The following is a 15750-nucleotide window of genomic DNA, read 5'->3' on the forward strand; positions in this document are numbered from 1 at the left end:
TGGATACAGAAAAAAAAAATCATTCTATAGTTTTCTTTCAGCTTCTCAAAGATTGACTGTAAGAGATCCCTCTATGGGATAAGTCCGCCGTTGTATATTAAATCTTTTAATGTGTCCATTGTAAATTATGTACAAAAAATATTTTACAATACAATACAGTACCCTCGATAATTTTTCGAGTAAGAAAAATATGTATGATATAATAAAAAGAATTATTATTGTTATTACTAATAATTAATATTTATATAATTCCGCTACTGCTTTACCGATTTTTTCAGTTGTAAAACATTTTTTCAATTATAATGTTGGGCCTAGTCTATACTTATTTATCTTAGTCAGGGTCAAATAGTAGATTTTACAAAAGTATGTAAAATGAAATAATAATAAAAATGTCAGAGTTTTTTATTTGTAACAAACTCACAAATTATTTAATTTTTAAACGTTTAAATTTGATTTCATTTTAAATTTTTATATTATATTGAATAGATATTTTGCTACACTGTTTTTTACCTACATAAATGTAATAAATATAAATTTAAAAAAAGAAATAGGTATATACCTATTTCTTTCTAGTAGTCTAGTATCCACAGTACGAAGTTTTAGACTGTATAGGATTTTACAATATGTTTATATATTACATTATTTATTTTATTTATCTTTAAATTTTATGTTTTATTTATCTAGAATCATCATCATCATTTCAGCCATTATCCGGTCCTCTGCTGGACATAGACTGCTATAAGGAACAGTCCAGAGCCATCTACATCCACTGTCTCCCTGCAATGCATTTGAGATCGTAACTCCATCTAGTGGGAGGTCATCCCACACAGCTAGAAGTACTTATTCTAAATTGAAATATGTCATCAGCAACGGAATTTTAGTAGCAGTGATTACAAAACATCATCATAAAAAAATATATACGACTCAAATTATTTCCGATCTATTTGCTGGTTTATTATATTGTAGTTATAAAAGATTACATGGCTTGCTCTTGTAACGACAAACCGAACTGTTTCGTAAGAAATGTCGTTCTTTCCGGTACTAACGGTAATACTATGGTAATATAATCCACAAAGCTGAGATCATAACCTATTAATTAAAATACGATATACGATCGACATTGTTAATGCAAATAATCTGTGATCATTTTTAATTTATTAAAATAAACTTCTTTTTAATACATCTCTACTGGTAAAGGAATTGTGTCAAGTGTATAACTTGGTACTTCATATGCTTTTGCTTCCAACATTTAGTATAATAAAAGTACCTTCTATTTATTTATTGTATTTATTTATACTTTTGCACACATTAGAAAATACACAGGGCGGACTCAATGCCTGATGGCATTAAGTCCGCCCTGTATACCTATCCTACCAGTCAGTCGCCACGCCAAATATTATGTGAAAAATTATATGTGAATCTAGGATATATTATAATGTTTATACTTTTTTCGTGTTTCAACCGTGAAGCAGTTGTGTTTGCATAGCTGTGTTTCGGTTTGAAGGATAGGATATGGCGTGAATTTACAGTGTACACAGGAATAACACCTGAGTCCTCAGGAATGGCACCGCATGGGGGGTATCATGGGCGAAACAGTATACTCTGTTATGTCCATGGTACTGCTCATGTCTATAGGCGACGGTTACCACTTTACATCAGGTGGGCCGTCAGCTTTTTTGCCATTCTAAGTTGTATAAAAAAAATACTGGTCTAATATTACAGTGAATCGCGAAATTACTTTTATCATCATACCAGCCGTTAACTGCCCACTCCTGAACATAAGCCCCTTAAGGAGAGCTTTGCCAGTAGTTGCCATACTTATATGTGTGAATGAATTTTACATATAATTAAATAAAAAAACTGCTATTGTTCCACAGTATATTTATTTTATTTATTTAAACTTTAATGCACAGTGAAACTATATACACATGGTGGACTTAACACTGAACGGTATTCTCTACAAGTCAATTATTGGACAAACCGAAAAATAAGTAGGCGGTGCGTTATTGAATTGATGAAATATAAAAAATAATACTTAATCATCATCATCATCATTTTCCTACCCTTATTATTATTAAGGTTCGGCGAAATATGTTTATATCCATATTACAAAAAGATTTGGCTTTTAGTTTTACGATCGGCCGCCTATCTGACATCAACTCTCTTTGAGAATGCATTTGTTGGTGGTTTCCTCCACTTACGATATGGACGAAAGAATTAAGGAAAAAGGAAAGAAACATTAGAAATGCATAAAGAAAATTGGTAAATGAGAGGAATAAGGGACTTATGAGAGAAAGGAAGGGGGGGGAGGAAACTGCAGTTGAGGAAAGGACTGTGACACTGCAGCGGCTTGAGAGGTCGGGATCGCATACCCGTATATCCTTATTCTAGAATCGGACAGGTTTCTAGAGATGGACACCCCTGACGCTTACGTAAAAAGTAATACTTAATATCTTCATATATTATAAACATATAATTAGACTAATATAAACATACACATAATATGTTAAATAAAAAAAAAAATAAACATATACATACGTTAGAAGAGCAAATAAAACAATCTATGATTCAAACAGAGTTACCAACAAGGTTAAGTGTGAAAAAAAATTATACATGTATATTCACCGAAATATGGTCTAAGAGTATCCTTAGTCGTACCTACTAAATCATAGCAAATAAACCCATTCGTAGAGCTACACCCGTAAACTAAAATCGATGCAATAGTAGGACTTTTACGAGCTAGTTTTATGTACCCGTAATCATCGCTATAGCAATATTTCTGAGCATTACATAACTTGAAGTGTACATTGTTGCTTTATGCATTCACAATGACAAATATATGCGATTTTCTCACAATAAATTTATCTACAAATATTTATCATTATTTATATTTATTAAAGTATTCATATTTATTATTCTAACTACATCTGTTAGAGCGCCAAAACTCTGTGGTATATACTACCTCGAGTAATAGATTGCAAGTCTTGAGTTTGAATCTGATCAGTCTCAAAAACTTTGCAGTCTTTTGTGGTCATTCTAACTTTCTGGTAATATAAGAACTAATTTTAAACGTTAATTACACACATTACTACTACTACTACTACAAAACATGGTTCTATCGTGATCACTACGTAGTGCAATCCACGTCGAAACGACAGCAATAAAGAAACAGCGGGCCTACCATGAAATGTTTTCCGAATTTTCGGGGCTGACCGTAACACAAATTTGTTATTAAAATTACATGCATACCGATTAAAATCTTACAAAATATTAAAATATCATTCCTTTGTGGTAGGATTTATGATTCACGAAATGTTAAGTTTCATTTACTGCACCGATTTCGGTATGAACAAAAACACGAAATTGAATCCGAAACTTCGGAATTACATTTCCTGGTAGACCCCCAGGTATGTAGGTACTATTTATACCCAAAATATTTTTCATCGCGTTAAGTCCCAATAGTGTATTTTAAATAGAAAACAGCGATAGAAACCAAATTAATCCAAGTACTGCAGTATTACTTCCTCTATTTCTTTTCTAATAGGTATGGCGATATAAAAATATATTGAGTGACACGTTTATCATAATAACAATAATTGAAAATGTCTCCATTACGAATTATAACCCTAAACATATTTTTCTAAATGCTGTTTATCTTGCAGATAGAGTTGGTAGTAATTGCAGATATTTGCAGGTACAAATATTTTATATTCATGTCGTACGTCTGTTTTCATTAGTCTGATCACCTTAAATCCACTGTAGAGACTCTGTTTAGTTTGAGACTAGGGAGCGCTGTATCATATGTTCTAGGCATATCATTAATATTCAATCCTTTTTATTTCAATTTATCAGCACCAAGTTTGACGACCACTCACGGATAAGTGCCATCAGATTACTTCGACCACCAACAAACGATATCCTCTTTACCATGTCACACAAATTTCATCTTTAATATTACGAGTTTATAATTCTATATTCAATGTAGAGGCACGGATCATCAAACGGACTACTTTTCTCAAAATTACGCATTAAAGCAATAATTATAAACCAACCAACCAATATCGAGGTTTACACTATATCTTACTTCTCGCAGGAGATTGAAGTTTATAATGAATAAACGTGTTTCTGTCGCCAGATAACTGTGCTTGCATGACTGTGTTTTAGTATGAACACACGGAGGGAAAAGCACCTTAATCCTTAGGAATTAACAAATAACGTAGGCTAATTATCACAGTATATTCTGTAACGTCCATGTTACTTATAAAAGGATATATTGGATTTTTGAATAATCGACTTGTTTTTAATAAATTTAAAAGATTCATTAAACATATTATTAAACAAATCCTATTTATTACTCTCTAAACGATCACTTACTAGAATTATTTAGAAGACAAACGTGCTTGGCCTTAGTCGATTATGCACGGGCTTTTAAATATTCAACGACCGTGTTATTTTAGACATAATACATTTACATTAACAGAGATCTGAAAAGATAACTAACTGTTGAGTTTATTGTATAGTTTCTTCTCAACAGCTAACTTAGAAACTACAGTAGAATTACGATTTAAATGAGCTTTTATATAAGCCTACTTGCAGTTTATTTTAACTATACACATCTCTAAGCAACGATTACTAACTTTCTATTATATGAGCTGTCATTTTTAGCTATTCCCAATTATATATATAAAAAAGTGCTTATTTCTAAAGAACATTTTGTTTTTCCAGGTTCATGTGAGAAGAGGATAGCAAGAACAAAATGTCACAAAGAGATTTCTCTGAGGTTTGTTGTATATCTTTAATATTATATTTGCGATATAAGTCGTTATAAATATACATATTAAATTAATTTATAGTAAATATTTTATCTGGTCCTGTGGTTCTGACATACAATAGGCCAACCCTTACCACATGGAAAAAGGAAAGAGTTAATTATTAAGTAATGAATAGTTGGTATTTATTTATTATTAGACAATATGATATCGAAATTATCCTTAACATCCTTTAATGGAGTATTTTCAAATGAATTTAAAATGACATAGAGTCCCCCATAATAACATCTGGGCAAAAGCAAAAAGATTATTAACTTTTGGACCATGTTTCGTTAGAAAAAAGTGTTTCCGCTTTATTATTATTTATAGTCAAATAAGGTTTTATGAAGAACTTGTAATCCTACCAGACTTCGCATGGGTAGACAGAATTTTCGAAATTAATACATAGTTTGTGTTACTCGCTGATAATATAGATTTTTATACATGGAAAAATGAAATTTGGTTGATTACTCTTTAAGTTTATCCATTACAAATTAACAATCAAGTCTTTTCTTTTTATATTATTAGTATAAATATGACAACTACTTACGTAGAGAAACTTGAAGTAAATATAATTCACGGATTTATATTAATCCAATTATAACTCCAAAAGCAATTACAGCTAGAAACGCATAATAGTTTATAGCGATGCATTCCATTTCTCCGCCCTTCTAAGACGAAACAAGAAATTCTCAAACCTCATTTTAGGACAGCTGAACCATCACAACACAATATTAAGACGTAGAAAGTGGATTTCCAGTTAGGATTAGGTACTTGTAGAATGCCAGAGATGGAAGCAAGCTAGTATGGTATGCACATGAAAGTAACCACTTAGCTGGCAATTTATCCACTTATCATATCCCTGTATGCATATACCTACATATTATCTGTTTCCCGCGGATCTGCCTGCTTGATCACGTAATAGTAGAAATTTCTGAAATAATTCCTAAAAAAATAACAATATATATAAATATATATTTAGGCTATATTTGACTGGTTATTTAATTCGAACTATTTTGTTTAATAACGCTACTATTAGTATGTGTATGACTATGAACACTCGAAGATTGACCACCACTATTACTACCAGAAGTTTCGTAAACCTTCCATATTGTTATTATTCAAATACGCAGTGATATGGACTTCCGCAGGATAACACCGAGTTCAGTAAAATATAAGCTATTTTTATAATCACTTTCAGGGGGTCTACCATGAAATGAAAATCTGAATTTTCGGACTCAATTTTGTGTTTTTGTTCGTATCAAAATCGACCCTATAAATAGAGCTTAACATTTCATTTGTCATAAATCCTACCATAAAAGTCCAAAGGAACGATACTTTAGCATTTTTAATATTTTTAAACGGTATGTATCAAGTAATTTTAACATAAAATTTTTGTTTCGTTCGGATCCGAAATTTCGGAAAACATTTCATGGTAGGTCCACTAGATTTTTTGCCTAAAATCTTCGAAAATGAGAGAGGATTTCAATTAATTCAATGGTGTTTTAGTAAATGATAGACAATTATGAATAAATTTTAAGGAATTAAATTAACAAGAAAAGGGTTTATTGATGTCCCATACTGATTTTATGTTGAAACATTAAACTAGAACACTTATTAAACATATGTTTATAAAAACTGGTAACAGGACAAAACAACATGTACAGATGGTCGTATGTACTCATACTGTTATTACATATTTTCCTGATAAATATTAAAATATCATATCTCATTATTGATATTATATATATATTACAAAAACATAAAATTATCGTAAGTGTATGGATATATAAAAAATCTATTAGGTTGAATAAAAGGTGGTAATACGAAGGAGCAATAAACTGGAAATATAGACATCTCTCAATGTCTATGTAATATTTATTGAATACCTTTTACAGCGTCATAAATTATAATTTTATGAAAAGCCTAACACCAGTTGGTACATAAAGATATTTTTGCATTAAGCGAATAAATTGAACACAGAAAATTTTCAAGGAATGGAAATAAACTTAATAAAGTTCATGAAAAATAAATACTTTTCTTTTGTAATTATAATCGGCATCAGATCGTGTGCATTCAATGTTGTTCGTTTGTAAACTTATCACTTGAGAACAGCAGAACTGATTTGTTTAATTGTTTTTTATTGTTATTTATTTTGTAATACTCCAATTAAACTTTAAAAAAAAAAACCTTTAACTGGATGAAATAATATAATTTTGGATAGTTTAAACTTTAAGAAAGAAACAAAAAGAAATTGGACAGGACAACGTCTATAGAATCAGCTTAACTAGTCTATTATAGTAAAATAATCTTATATAAATGTATATCTACTTCTTACAAACTTAAAGGGAAGGAAAAGAGATAGACAGAAATCACAGGTGAAAAGCTTATATATACAGCAATGTAGATTTTATTATGACGTAAAAGTTTAATCTTTTACGTTTCTTAAATCAGTTTGTATCCCATCTTATTAGAGAAACATGGAACTTTCAACATGAATAACAATTAGTAACCTCATTTTTTTATTTTCACAAAAAAGAATATTAGTATTAGAATATTAGTATTTATTTATCACAAACTGCAGTAATTGTCATCATTAATGATTACAATTAAGAACATATTTTTTATATAAAAGTACAAGTAAAACCGGTAGTATTACCTGTACTGCATACAAGTTGTCATTTTCATAAGCCATTTCATAATAATATCGATTGTACTCGTACATTACCATTTACTGTTGTTCAGGCATATGCATTGGACGTGTGAACGTAGAAGTTCTGCGTGACTTGCTTATTTGTGGGGTATGGTACAAGAGTAGATCAGAAGCGATTTGACGCTTCCTGTACTATAAGAGTTCCTATCAAACGTATACAATAAAATGAAAACTAAGTTCTTTTTAAGAAATCTGCATTAAATTATGTCTTTTGTAGATATTGAAAGAGTATAGAAATTTTTGTAACTTTTTTTTTAGATTCAAATGTAGTAGTTGGTAGTAAAAGTAGTAGTAAATTTATAAAATATAATTATCATGTTATTATTATTATTCATTAACAAACTGGTGTAAATTTTAATAAAAAAATATATGTATATTTAGTATAATATTATATTATGTGTATATTTCTATGATATCATACGTACCTGCGTTAAATACTTTGGCCCACGCATATTTAAGATTACTCCTTTTACTATTCATAATGACGTCAAACACTTAATAAACCTGTTTTAGTTATGTAAAATTTGTTGTTTTTATCTTTCTAACTAAATTCTTAATTTGGAATAAAGTAACATAATTATAATTTATGATATTGTTGAAATAGATTCATTGAAAAATTACGTTTTTATCAGTAACACAGTAGGTCGATAAAAATAAAATTTAATTATGAAGCAGCAAGTTTACATTTGCACCTCGGACAATGACTTGGTGAGTTACACATAAGGTCTGATACAAATGAATGTAATTCAAATGCTGTTAGGTGTACTCGTAAATGTGACGGATAGAGGAGGCGGATACCGGTACCACTGCATTTTAACATTTACTTCTAACCTACGAAGTAAAAAGAGGGAACGGTTATAAACCTTCAAATAAGACGTTTCTATATGGTATAATTAGATTAAGATACAGATCTTAGAAAATTGAGGTGCCAACCCTAGTGAGTCAGTGAGGACTTCTCTTCATAATATGTATATAAATATAATCGCTATTCTCCTTTGCCTCCTTAATTTTTTTAGTAAAATTTTAACCATTTATGCATAAATAATCTTTTTGGAAGGAATATAATGTAATACGATTAGATTAAATCTATATTATAAAATTAATTATAAAACAGTTGTAAATAAATGTTAAAACTCAATTATAAACATGAGTTTGTGTAACATAATCATTATTTAAGTAATATTAAATACATTCAATCAGTAAAAGAAAATATTATTACTGTACTATGAAAATATTGAATACTTACATTTAAAACTCCTTTTAAATATAAATTTTTAAACTAAATACAAAGAAATGGGTAGCAGCGTCCCTGTTAAGACAGCATTAAAGCCTAACTGTGGTTGCTATTTAACCTGCCAAACGTAGCAACTACTAGAAAAAACCCTTCTTTTGAGAGAGGCCTATCTTCAGCAGTGGAAAGTAAACAGCTGATATGATGAAGAAGATGATAACTATTCTTTTTATGGCCAGTTGCCTTAAATTTTAACACTTCAAACAAACAAAAACTCTTGCCTAGGGCCGAATAATATTTACCACTCTTACTTTTTTACACATCAAAATTCAGATCAACTCTACCGTTACAGGCAAAAAATGTTTGCCATGTAGGGCCGAAATAATATTTAACCATCCTGTTTAATGGCCAGTCGCCCTTAATTTTGCCACTTCAGACTACAAAATATTTCCTATATAAGTCCAAAATAATATTTACCGCCCTAATTTTGGTTTTCTCACTTATTACCACTAATTATTTGTCTCAGATATGACTCTAGTAAAAGTAAATGAAATAAAATGTTAATATCATTTGTACATATTAATTTTGAGAGCGAACTTTCTGCAATAAAAAGTAGGCCGGATATATAAACATTAAAATTGCTTAATCCTCCAAAAAATACTTACCTCATAAATACTTTTATTTGCCGTGAAAACTATGTCAATTACCCAGTATCATTTAATTAAGACGTTAATTAAATAATTTCTTTAATAAAATATTATATAAAGAGAAATATTATATTTATATCGGTGTTCTATAGCGGATGTACAATTTATTCAAAAGCAAATTAGCGACTAACCGGAGCTGAGTAATTAATAATACGCTTATTTTTTTTTCTTATTTCTATATCATTTCCATTTGCTGTTAACGTGTTTAGCACAAAATTAATTGATCCAATATATATTAAGTAATTATTTAACTGCTTGATTCATTATGTAGATTTTTTCAATTATAACTATATACCTACAGAGTTACTACAAGAAGACAATTATCAAGTTTCTTATGATAAAACTCATGACAATTAAATTAACCCTACACATTTTACAATATAAATAATAGAAAATATTTTAAACATATAAATCCTATATACATACATAAAAAGTTGAATCTGCTATAAAGAAATAATATAATATATGAAAATGTGTTTGTTTATTTGTTTGTTATCTTTTTGAACTTTAACCTTTCAACTAATCATGAAATTTGACCTCTGTGTTACATGTGATGAAAAATTATACGAGTATAAAACTGCTTTTTATCCCACGGGGAACAAATAACTAATTCTTTTCAAGGACTAAGGTCTCAAATGAAAAACTTATCAATTCATAACAAAACAATGATGGGTTCTATCATAGAGGGCTTACCTACTATGTACCAACCATAAATAATAATAAAAATAAACAATGATTGTGCTCTCGAGCGCTTACCAAATAAATTCTATTGACAATAGTAACTTCGCTTCGTAGCTCTACGTGTCGGCGTCTGTTTTGTACCATGCAAATTGCTGTTGTAAAAGCGAATTATTGCCGCAGTACTAGCGACCTTAATCTTTGAACAATTAATTTCAAATTACAACGACGCGTGAATATGATTTAATAACATATAAGGAGTTGTCGTTCTAATACGTAGACATTTTTGCCATTGAATTTATTGCTGTGAATGCTGTAGTTTATTTAACAATGTCCGAGCCATAGTTCATAATTTAAAATAAAACCGGCCAAGAATGCTGCTGGTCCTTGACGACATGCGTTGTGCTTTCATTAACAGGGATTTGTTAAAGTTAATATCCAAATAATTTTATAATGTTATACTGCTTCGAATTAATTCATATTAAAAATTGGCTTTTTTTTATACAACTTAGAATGGCAAACAAACTGACGGCTCAACTGATGGAAAGTGGTAACCGTCGCCTATAGACATAACATAACAGAGTATACTGACAGTACCATGGACATAACAGAGTATACTGTTTCGCCCATGACACCCCCCATGCGTTGCCATTCCTGAGGACTCAGGTGTTATTCCTCTGTACCCAGTAAATTCACGCCATATCCCACCCTTTAAACCGAAACACAACCATGCAAACACAACTGCTTCACGATTAAAACACGAATGGGACACAGGTACCCAAGTAATCAACTTTTGTACAAAGTCTCCCGCTGCACACACAAACATTACTTCTGCGAACAAAATTTCCCTTTATATTTTTTTCATTTGAGCATGTGTTTGTATTCGACGAAAAACAATCCATAACATACATTTAGCCTGGTCATAATAAAACACTAAAATTACATACTACATGCTTCGCGCGAAAGTGAGAAGTGATTTGATTCGATATCGAAAAAATACTTTTTAAGATTACCAATTGCATTTTAATGACCTTATAAGTAAAAATCATCATCATATCAGCCTTAAACTGTCCACTGCTGAACATAAGCCTCTCCCTTGGGGGATTTTACCAATAGTTGCCATGCTTGGCAAGCAAATTGGGAACCGCAGTTAGGCTTTGGTGATGTTTAAAGAGAAATACTGCTGCCTATCCCTCGCCCTCCCTTAGTCAGCTGTTACTACACCCACAGGTAAGGAAAAGGTAGCCTATTTTATACCAGAACCATACAACAGAACGAGTCATAATAATGACTTGGCATGAGTGTAAATATTGTAGAATAATAAATTATACCTAAGTTTTTTATTTGGATATATAATATTTAGAAAGAAGAAAAAAAACATTTATTGCCAACAACAAAAAAATTACATAAATTAACAATTAAAAAAAAAATTACATTTGTTATTGCCAACGTGGTTACCACTCAGCATGTGCTGCAGCAATTTAATTGCTACAGCGCTTATATTCTGTGGTGCCCATGCGTGACACGAACGACGACAGCAAATATATATATATATATATACACCTATCCCCCGATTTACACGGTAGATACGTTCCTGAGAAAAACGTGTAAATCGAAAAGTTGCAGAAAGTGCACAATTTTGCTATTTAACAGTTGTGATTTTTTTCAATATTTTTAGGTGTACACAGAAATAAAAATAAAATGCATTGACAGGTTAAAATATGTAATATATTACGGAAACACTGTTTTTTTATTTAATTACAATACATTAAACGATCCAAAACGATCCAAAGCGATCCAAAATTTCGATTTTAGTTTCTAAAGAAATAACTTTTCTTTTAACTTCTTTCGACATTATAAGCCTATAATTTTTTTTTTTAATTTATGTTAATTTATAAAAATCTTAATTATGCACTCACTTGTAATTTACGAATATGAAAAATTAAATCTTTCTGACACTGTGAAACTTTCACTCAAATACAATTTTCCGTAGATAAAACTTTAATTTTATGCGAAGAAATACAGACACAGTGTGCATGTGCAGCAAGTCAGCATATAAGCTCTAGATTCCCCGTGAGATGTGTACACAGCGCACGTGTTCAAACACAGTAGCATTTAGTAGAGTGCGATAAAAACAAAAAAAAAAAAACTTATTTGGAAAACCGTGTAAAAGCGAAAACGTGTAATACAAGTACCGTGTAAATCGGGGGATAGGTGTATATACATATATATATATATATATATATATATATATATATATATACACACACACACACACACACACACACACACACACACACATACATACATACATATACATATACACACTTAACAGACAAGATATTTAGTAATTAATTAAATATTTATCTACATACCAACAAATCATAAAAAGTAAAATAGCGGAAATTTTACCTATTAGCTAAATAGATAAACGTTTCAAGATAATTGCATACAAAATCTTCGCCTATTATGACATATTACTGTTAGCACGCAACGAAATAACTAAGAAATTATACATTCATATATTCACAAAAAGCGAATTGTAAGCACGTTTGAATTGATTATTCGTCATATATTAGTTTACGTCGTACACTACAATGCTTTAGATTGTATATTTTCATTATTTTACACTCTTTTTTTACCTTTTATTGTAGATAGACACACAAAATACTACCTACTTCTCTTACACTATATATTACGACTCATTATTTTTATTTATGGTGTAATGGACGAAATATAAAATTTATTTTTTAACTTTAAAACTTCTTCATTCAAGATGTCGCTGCATCTTTTTTTCTGCTAAGCATAATTTTTTATCTTATAATATCAGAGCCAATTATAATAATTTATTATTTAATTAAGTTTCATATATAGTTATACACGTTATATATAGTTATAGGTATTTATTATATGCGTATAACTACATGTAGTACCAAATTAAAAGTAATATTTCTTGCCTTTATTAACGTAAAATTATATAGCGCAATAAATGTGGTTGCTAATAAAATCCAAATTCTACGACTTGATTCAAACTAACGGATAAAGTAAAACCAACTTCAAGAGCAAAGCAATGAATAATGAATTAAAATAATAAACATCTGTTATACTTAATTAGTTAAACTATCGCATCAACTTCTATAGATGTTGGAATTGTTCTGAGTATGCTTACTCAAACTTGTCAAATCACAGTTAAAAAATTGAATCTGTCTTGGTGAATCTACGAGTATCTTGGATGTCTCTTTTTTCTTGGTATCCCATACTATAGGTTTACTATTGTGTTTGAATATCTCTAAAAGAAGCAGGACAAAAATACAGTGTTATAAAAATAACTAATATTAACCTAGAGCTCTATAAATTAAATATACTAAATCTGTATTTTAATAATATAATCTGTATCGAAAAAAAAAAACATATTATTTCCCTAATTTTAATTAAATTCACTTACGGATACTTTAATTCTGAACCGAAATTGAACCGAACTGAAATTAAGAAGTCTATACCTATTACTTGTCCCTGAACTACTGCATGTGTGTGTATTAGCATGTCACCGAGTTCGAGAGGCGCCTGCGCCACATTCTTCCAACTACGTAGGTAATCACACATAGTTAAGATCACTCCATGGGGGCTTATAACCCACACCGTGCGACTTTTATGAGTGCTTTAACGGTTTTCTTATACTCATCACGCAGTTCACTCTTTGTTGCGTTTTAATAGATTTATTAGCTATTTTCTTGTTAACCCCGAGATCAACGTTGGTAAAATAATTTACAGCTGTATGAATGTTACATGCACATTATTATAATTATATATATAATATCCTTCATTTACCCGAGTTTACAAGGGTTAAAGTGACTTTTAAATCATTGATATTTGTGGTTACTTTCTTGCGGTCCACGACTTTGTATAACTAAATTAGAAGAACAAATAGGTTAAAATTAATGATAATTAGAAATTTGCAATGATTTCTAATCAATTTGCATTGACTAACAATGATTCAGTTAATAATTTATTTTGTCCACGTAGTCAGAAAAAAATATCGATAAAATATCGGTTTAACTAATTTTTTAGGAAACTGTAACTAGACCATATCTGTATATGAGAGGTATTTCAGAAAAAAAATATATAAGAGGTCTTCATAAGAACCAATACATGTTTAAACAATAATGTTTAAAAATTTTATCTGTCTGTATGTTTGTTCCGACATTATACAAAATCTATTGGACTAAATAAAATTTCACAGATGTATTCCTAAAGGTCTAACTTAAATATTGATGCATGTTTTATTGTGATATATCATCTATAAATGGTTATTTTCATTGTTTTTTCTACTTCAGAAATCCACGCGTAGAAAGTAGCGGGCAAAAAGTTAGTTTATAATATAATATAATTTATTTATTTATTTAATTTTAATAGGAAAACATACAATATCTAAAACACATAAATAATAAATACAGCAATAATATACAATATATCAGTGAAGTTTCCACAATAAACTAACACATCAAATAAACGAGAGCAGATGATTAATATAAAAAAAAGTACTTGAGATTATAAAAAAAAGGAAAAACAATATGTAGTTCATGATGAATTATGAAGTACATAATACAAAATTTTAGTTAATAATCTATCGTCATAAAACATTTATTTAAATCATCACACAATCAACGTCCGCATTCCCGCCCGATCATCCTAATATAACAAAACAAGCTGTTTACTGTCTATCTACAATATTTACTATCCGTGTCCACTATATAAAAATAACTGCTTTCCATCCGTTCAACGCTCATTAGCATATTAGTTTGGGGAAAAATATTAATTAATTGGCCATATTAAATTTCGCGTTTTGTAAGCATTCCATTTCAAATTGTATCAGCCACTTAAATTAATCAATCAAATGTAACATTAACACTTTCTTTTTAATTGCAATAGTCACTTATACGAGTGTAATAGAATAACATTTTAATAAATTATTTTTTATACTTAACTAACGAGCTCCCGGACTTCGCACGAGCGCAAATTGTAAACACAAATTTTACATAAAAAAATATATTTAAAATTGGATTTTTGCTCGCTACTCCGCACGAATGGATTTCAGAAATAGGAAAACTAATTAAATGGGCCATTTCTAGTTGGCATATTAAGATAAAACATATACCTGATTTTAAGCCAGACCTTCAGGAATATAACTATGAAAACCGCAACTAATTTAGTATAGTAATTTTTACATGATGCTAGAACAGACATATAGATAGACAAACAAAATTTCTAAAACTTGTTATCGGGACATCTATTGCTCTTATAAATTTTTCTCAAATGTAAAGACATCGTCTAGTTACAATATTATCATATTAGTAAGAATACAATGAAGTTAACACATCCGTGTTAGTCCTATAATTTGTCACGATTTAATATCGAGCCAAATTCTGTGAAACGAAATCTTTTGTTGACAGATTTATGCCATGTACTCGTATATGCCATTCGTAATCGTTCTCACCACAAATATAATTTAATACCAAATGATTAAATGTTATTTAATCGTGTGTAATAAAATTTATTTCTAATTTTATGTGCCTAAGTCTATAAACTATTATAATAAAATTTATTACTTTAAAC

At 29.7% G+C, this 15750-nt stretch overlaps 1 protein-coding gene across 1 annotated transcript in view; it reads left to right on the forward strand.

Moving 5' to 3' along the window:
* LOC113515213 (tetratricopeptide repeat protein 28) overlaps nt 1-15750 on the forward strand; it is an 81154-nt gene that overhangs the window by 7609 nt on the left and 57795 nt on the right. Inside the window, exon 2 of the mRNA XM_052895995.1 lies at nt 4726-4780. Coding sequence (XP_052751955.1) covers nt 4757-4780 — 24 coding nt within the window. The 5' untranslated portion in view covers nt 4726-4756. The remainder of the gene's footprint in view (nt 1-4725; nt 4781-15750) is intronic.

This window comes from Galleria mellonella, unplaced genomic scaffold (genome assembly GCF_026898425.1).
Source record: "Galleria mellonella isolate WM207_F2 unplaced genomic scaffold, CSIRO_AGI_GalMel_v1 utg312, whole genome shotgun sequence".
NCBI lineage: Eukaryota > Metazoa > Arthropoda > Insecta > Lepidoptera > Pyralidae > Galleria > Galleria mellonella.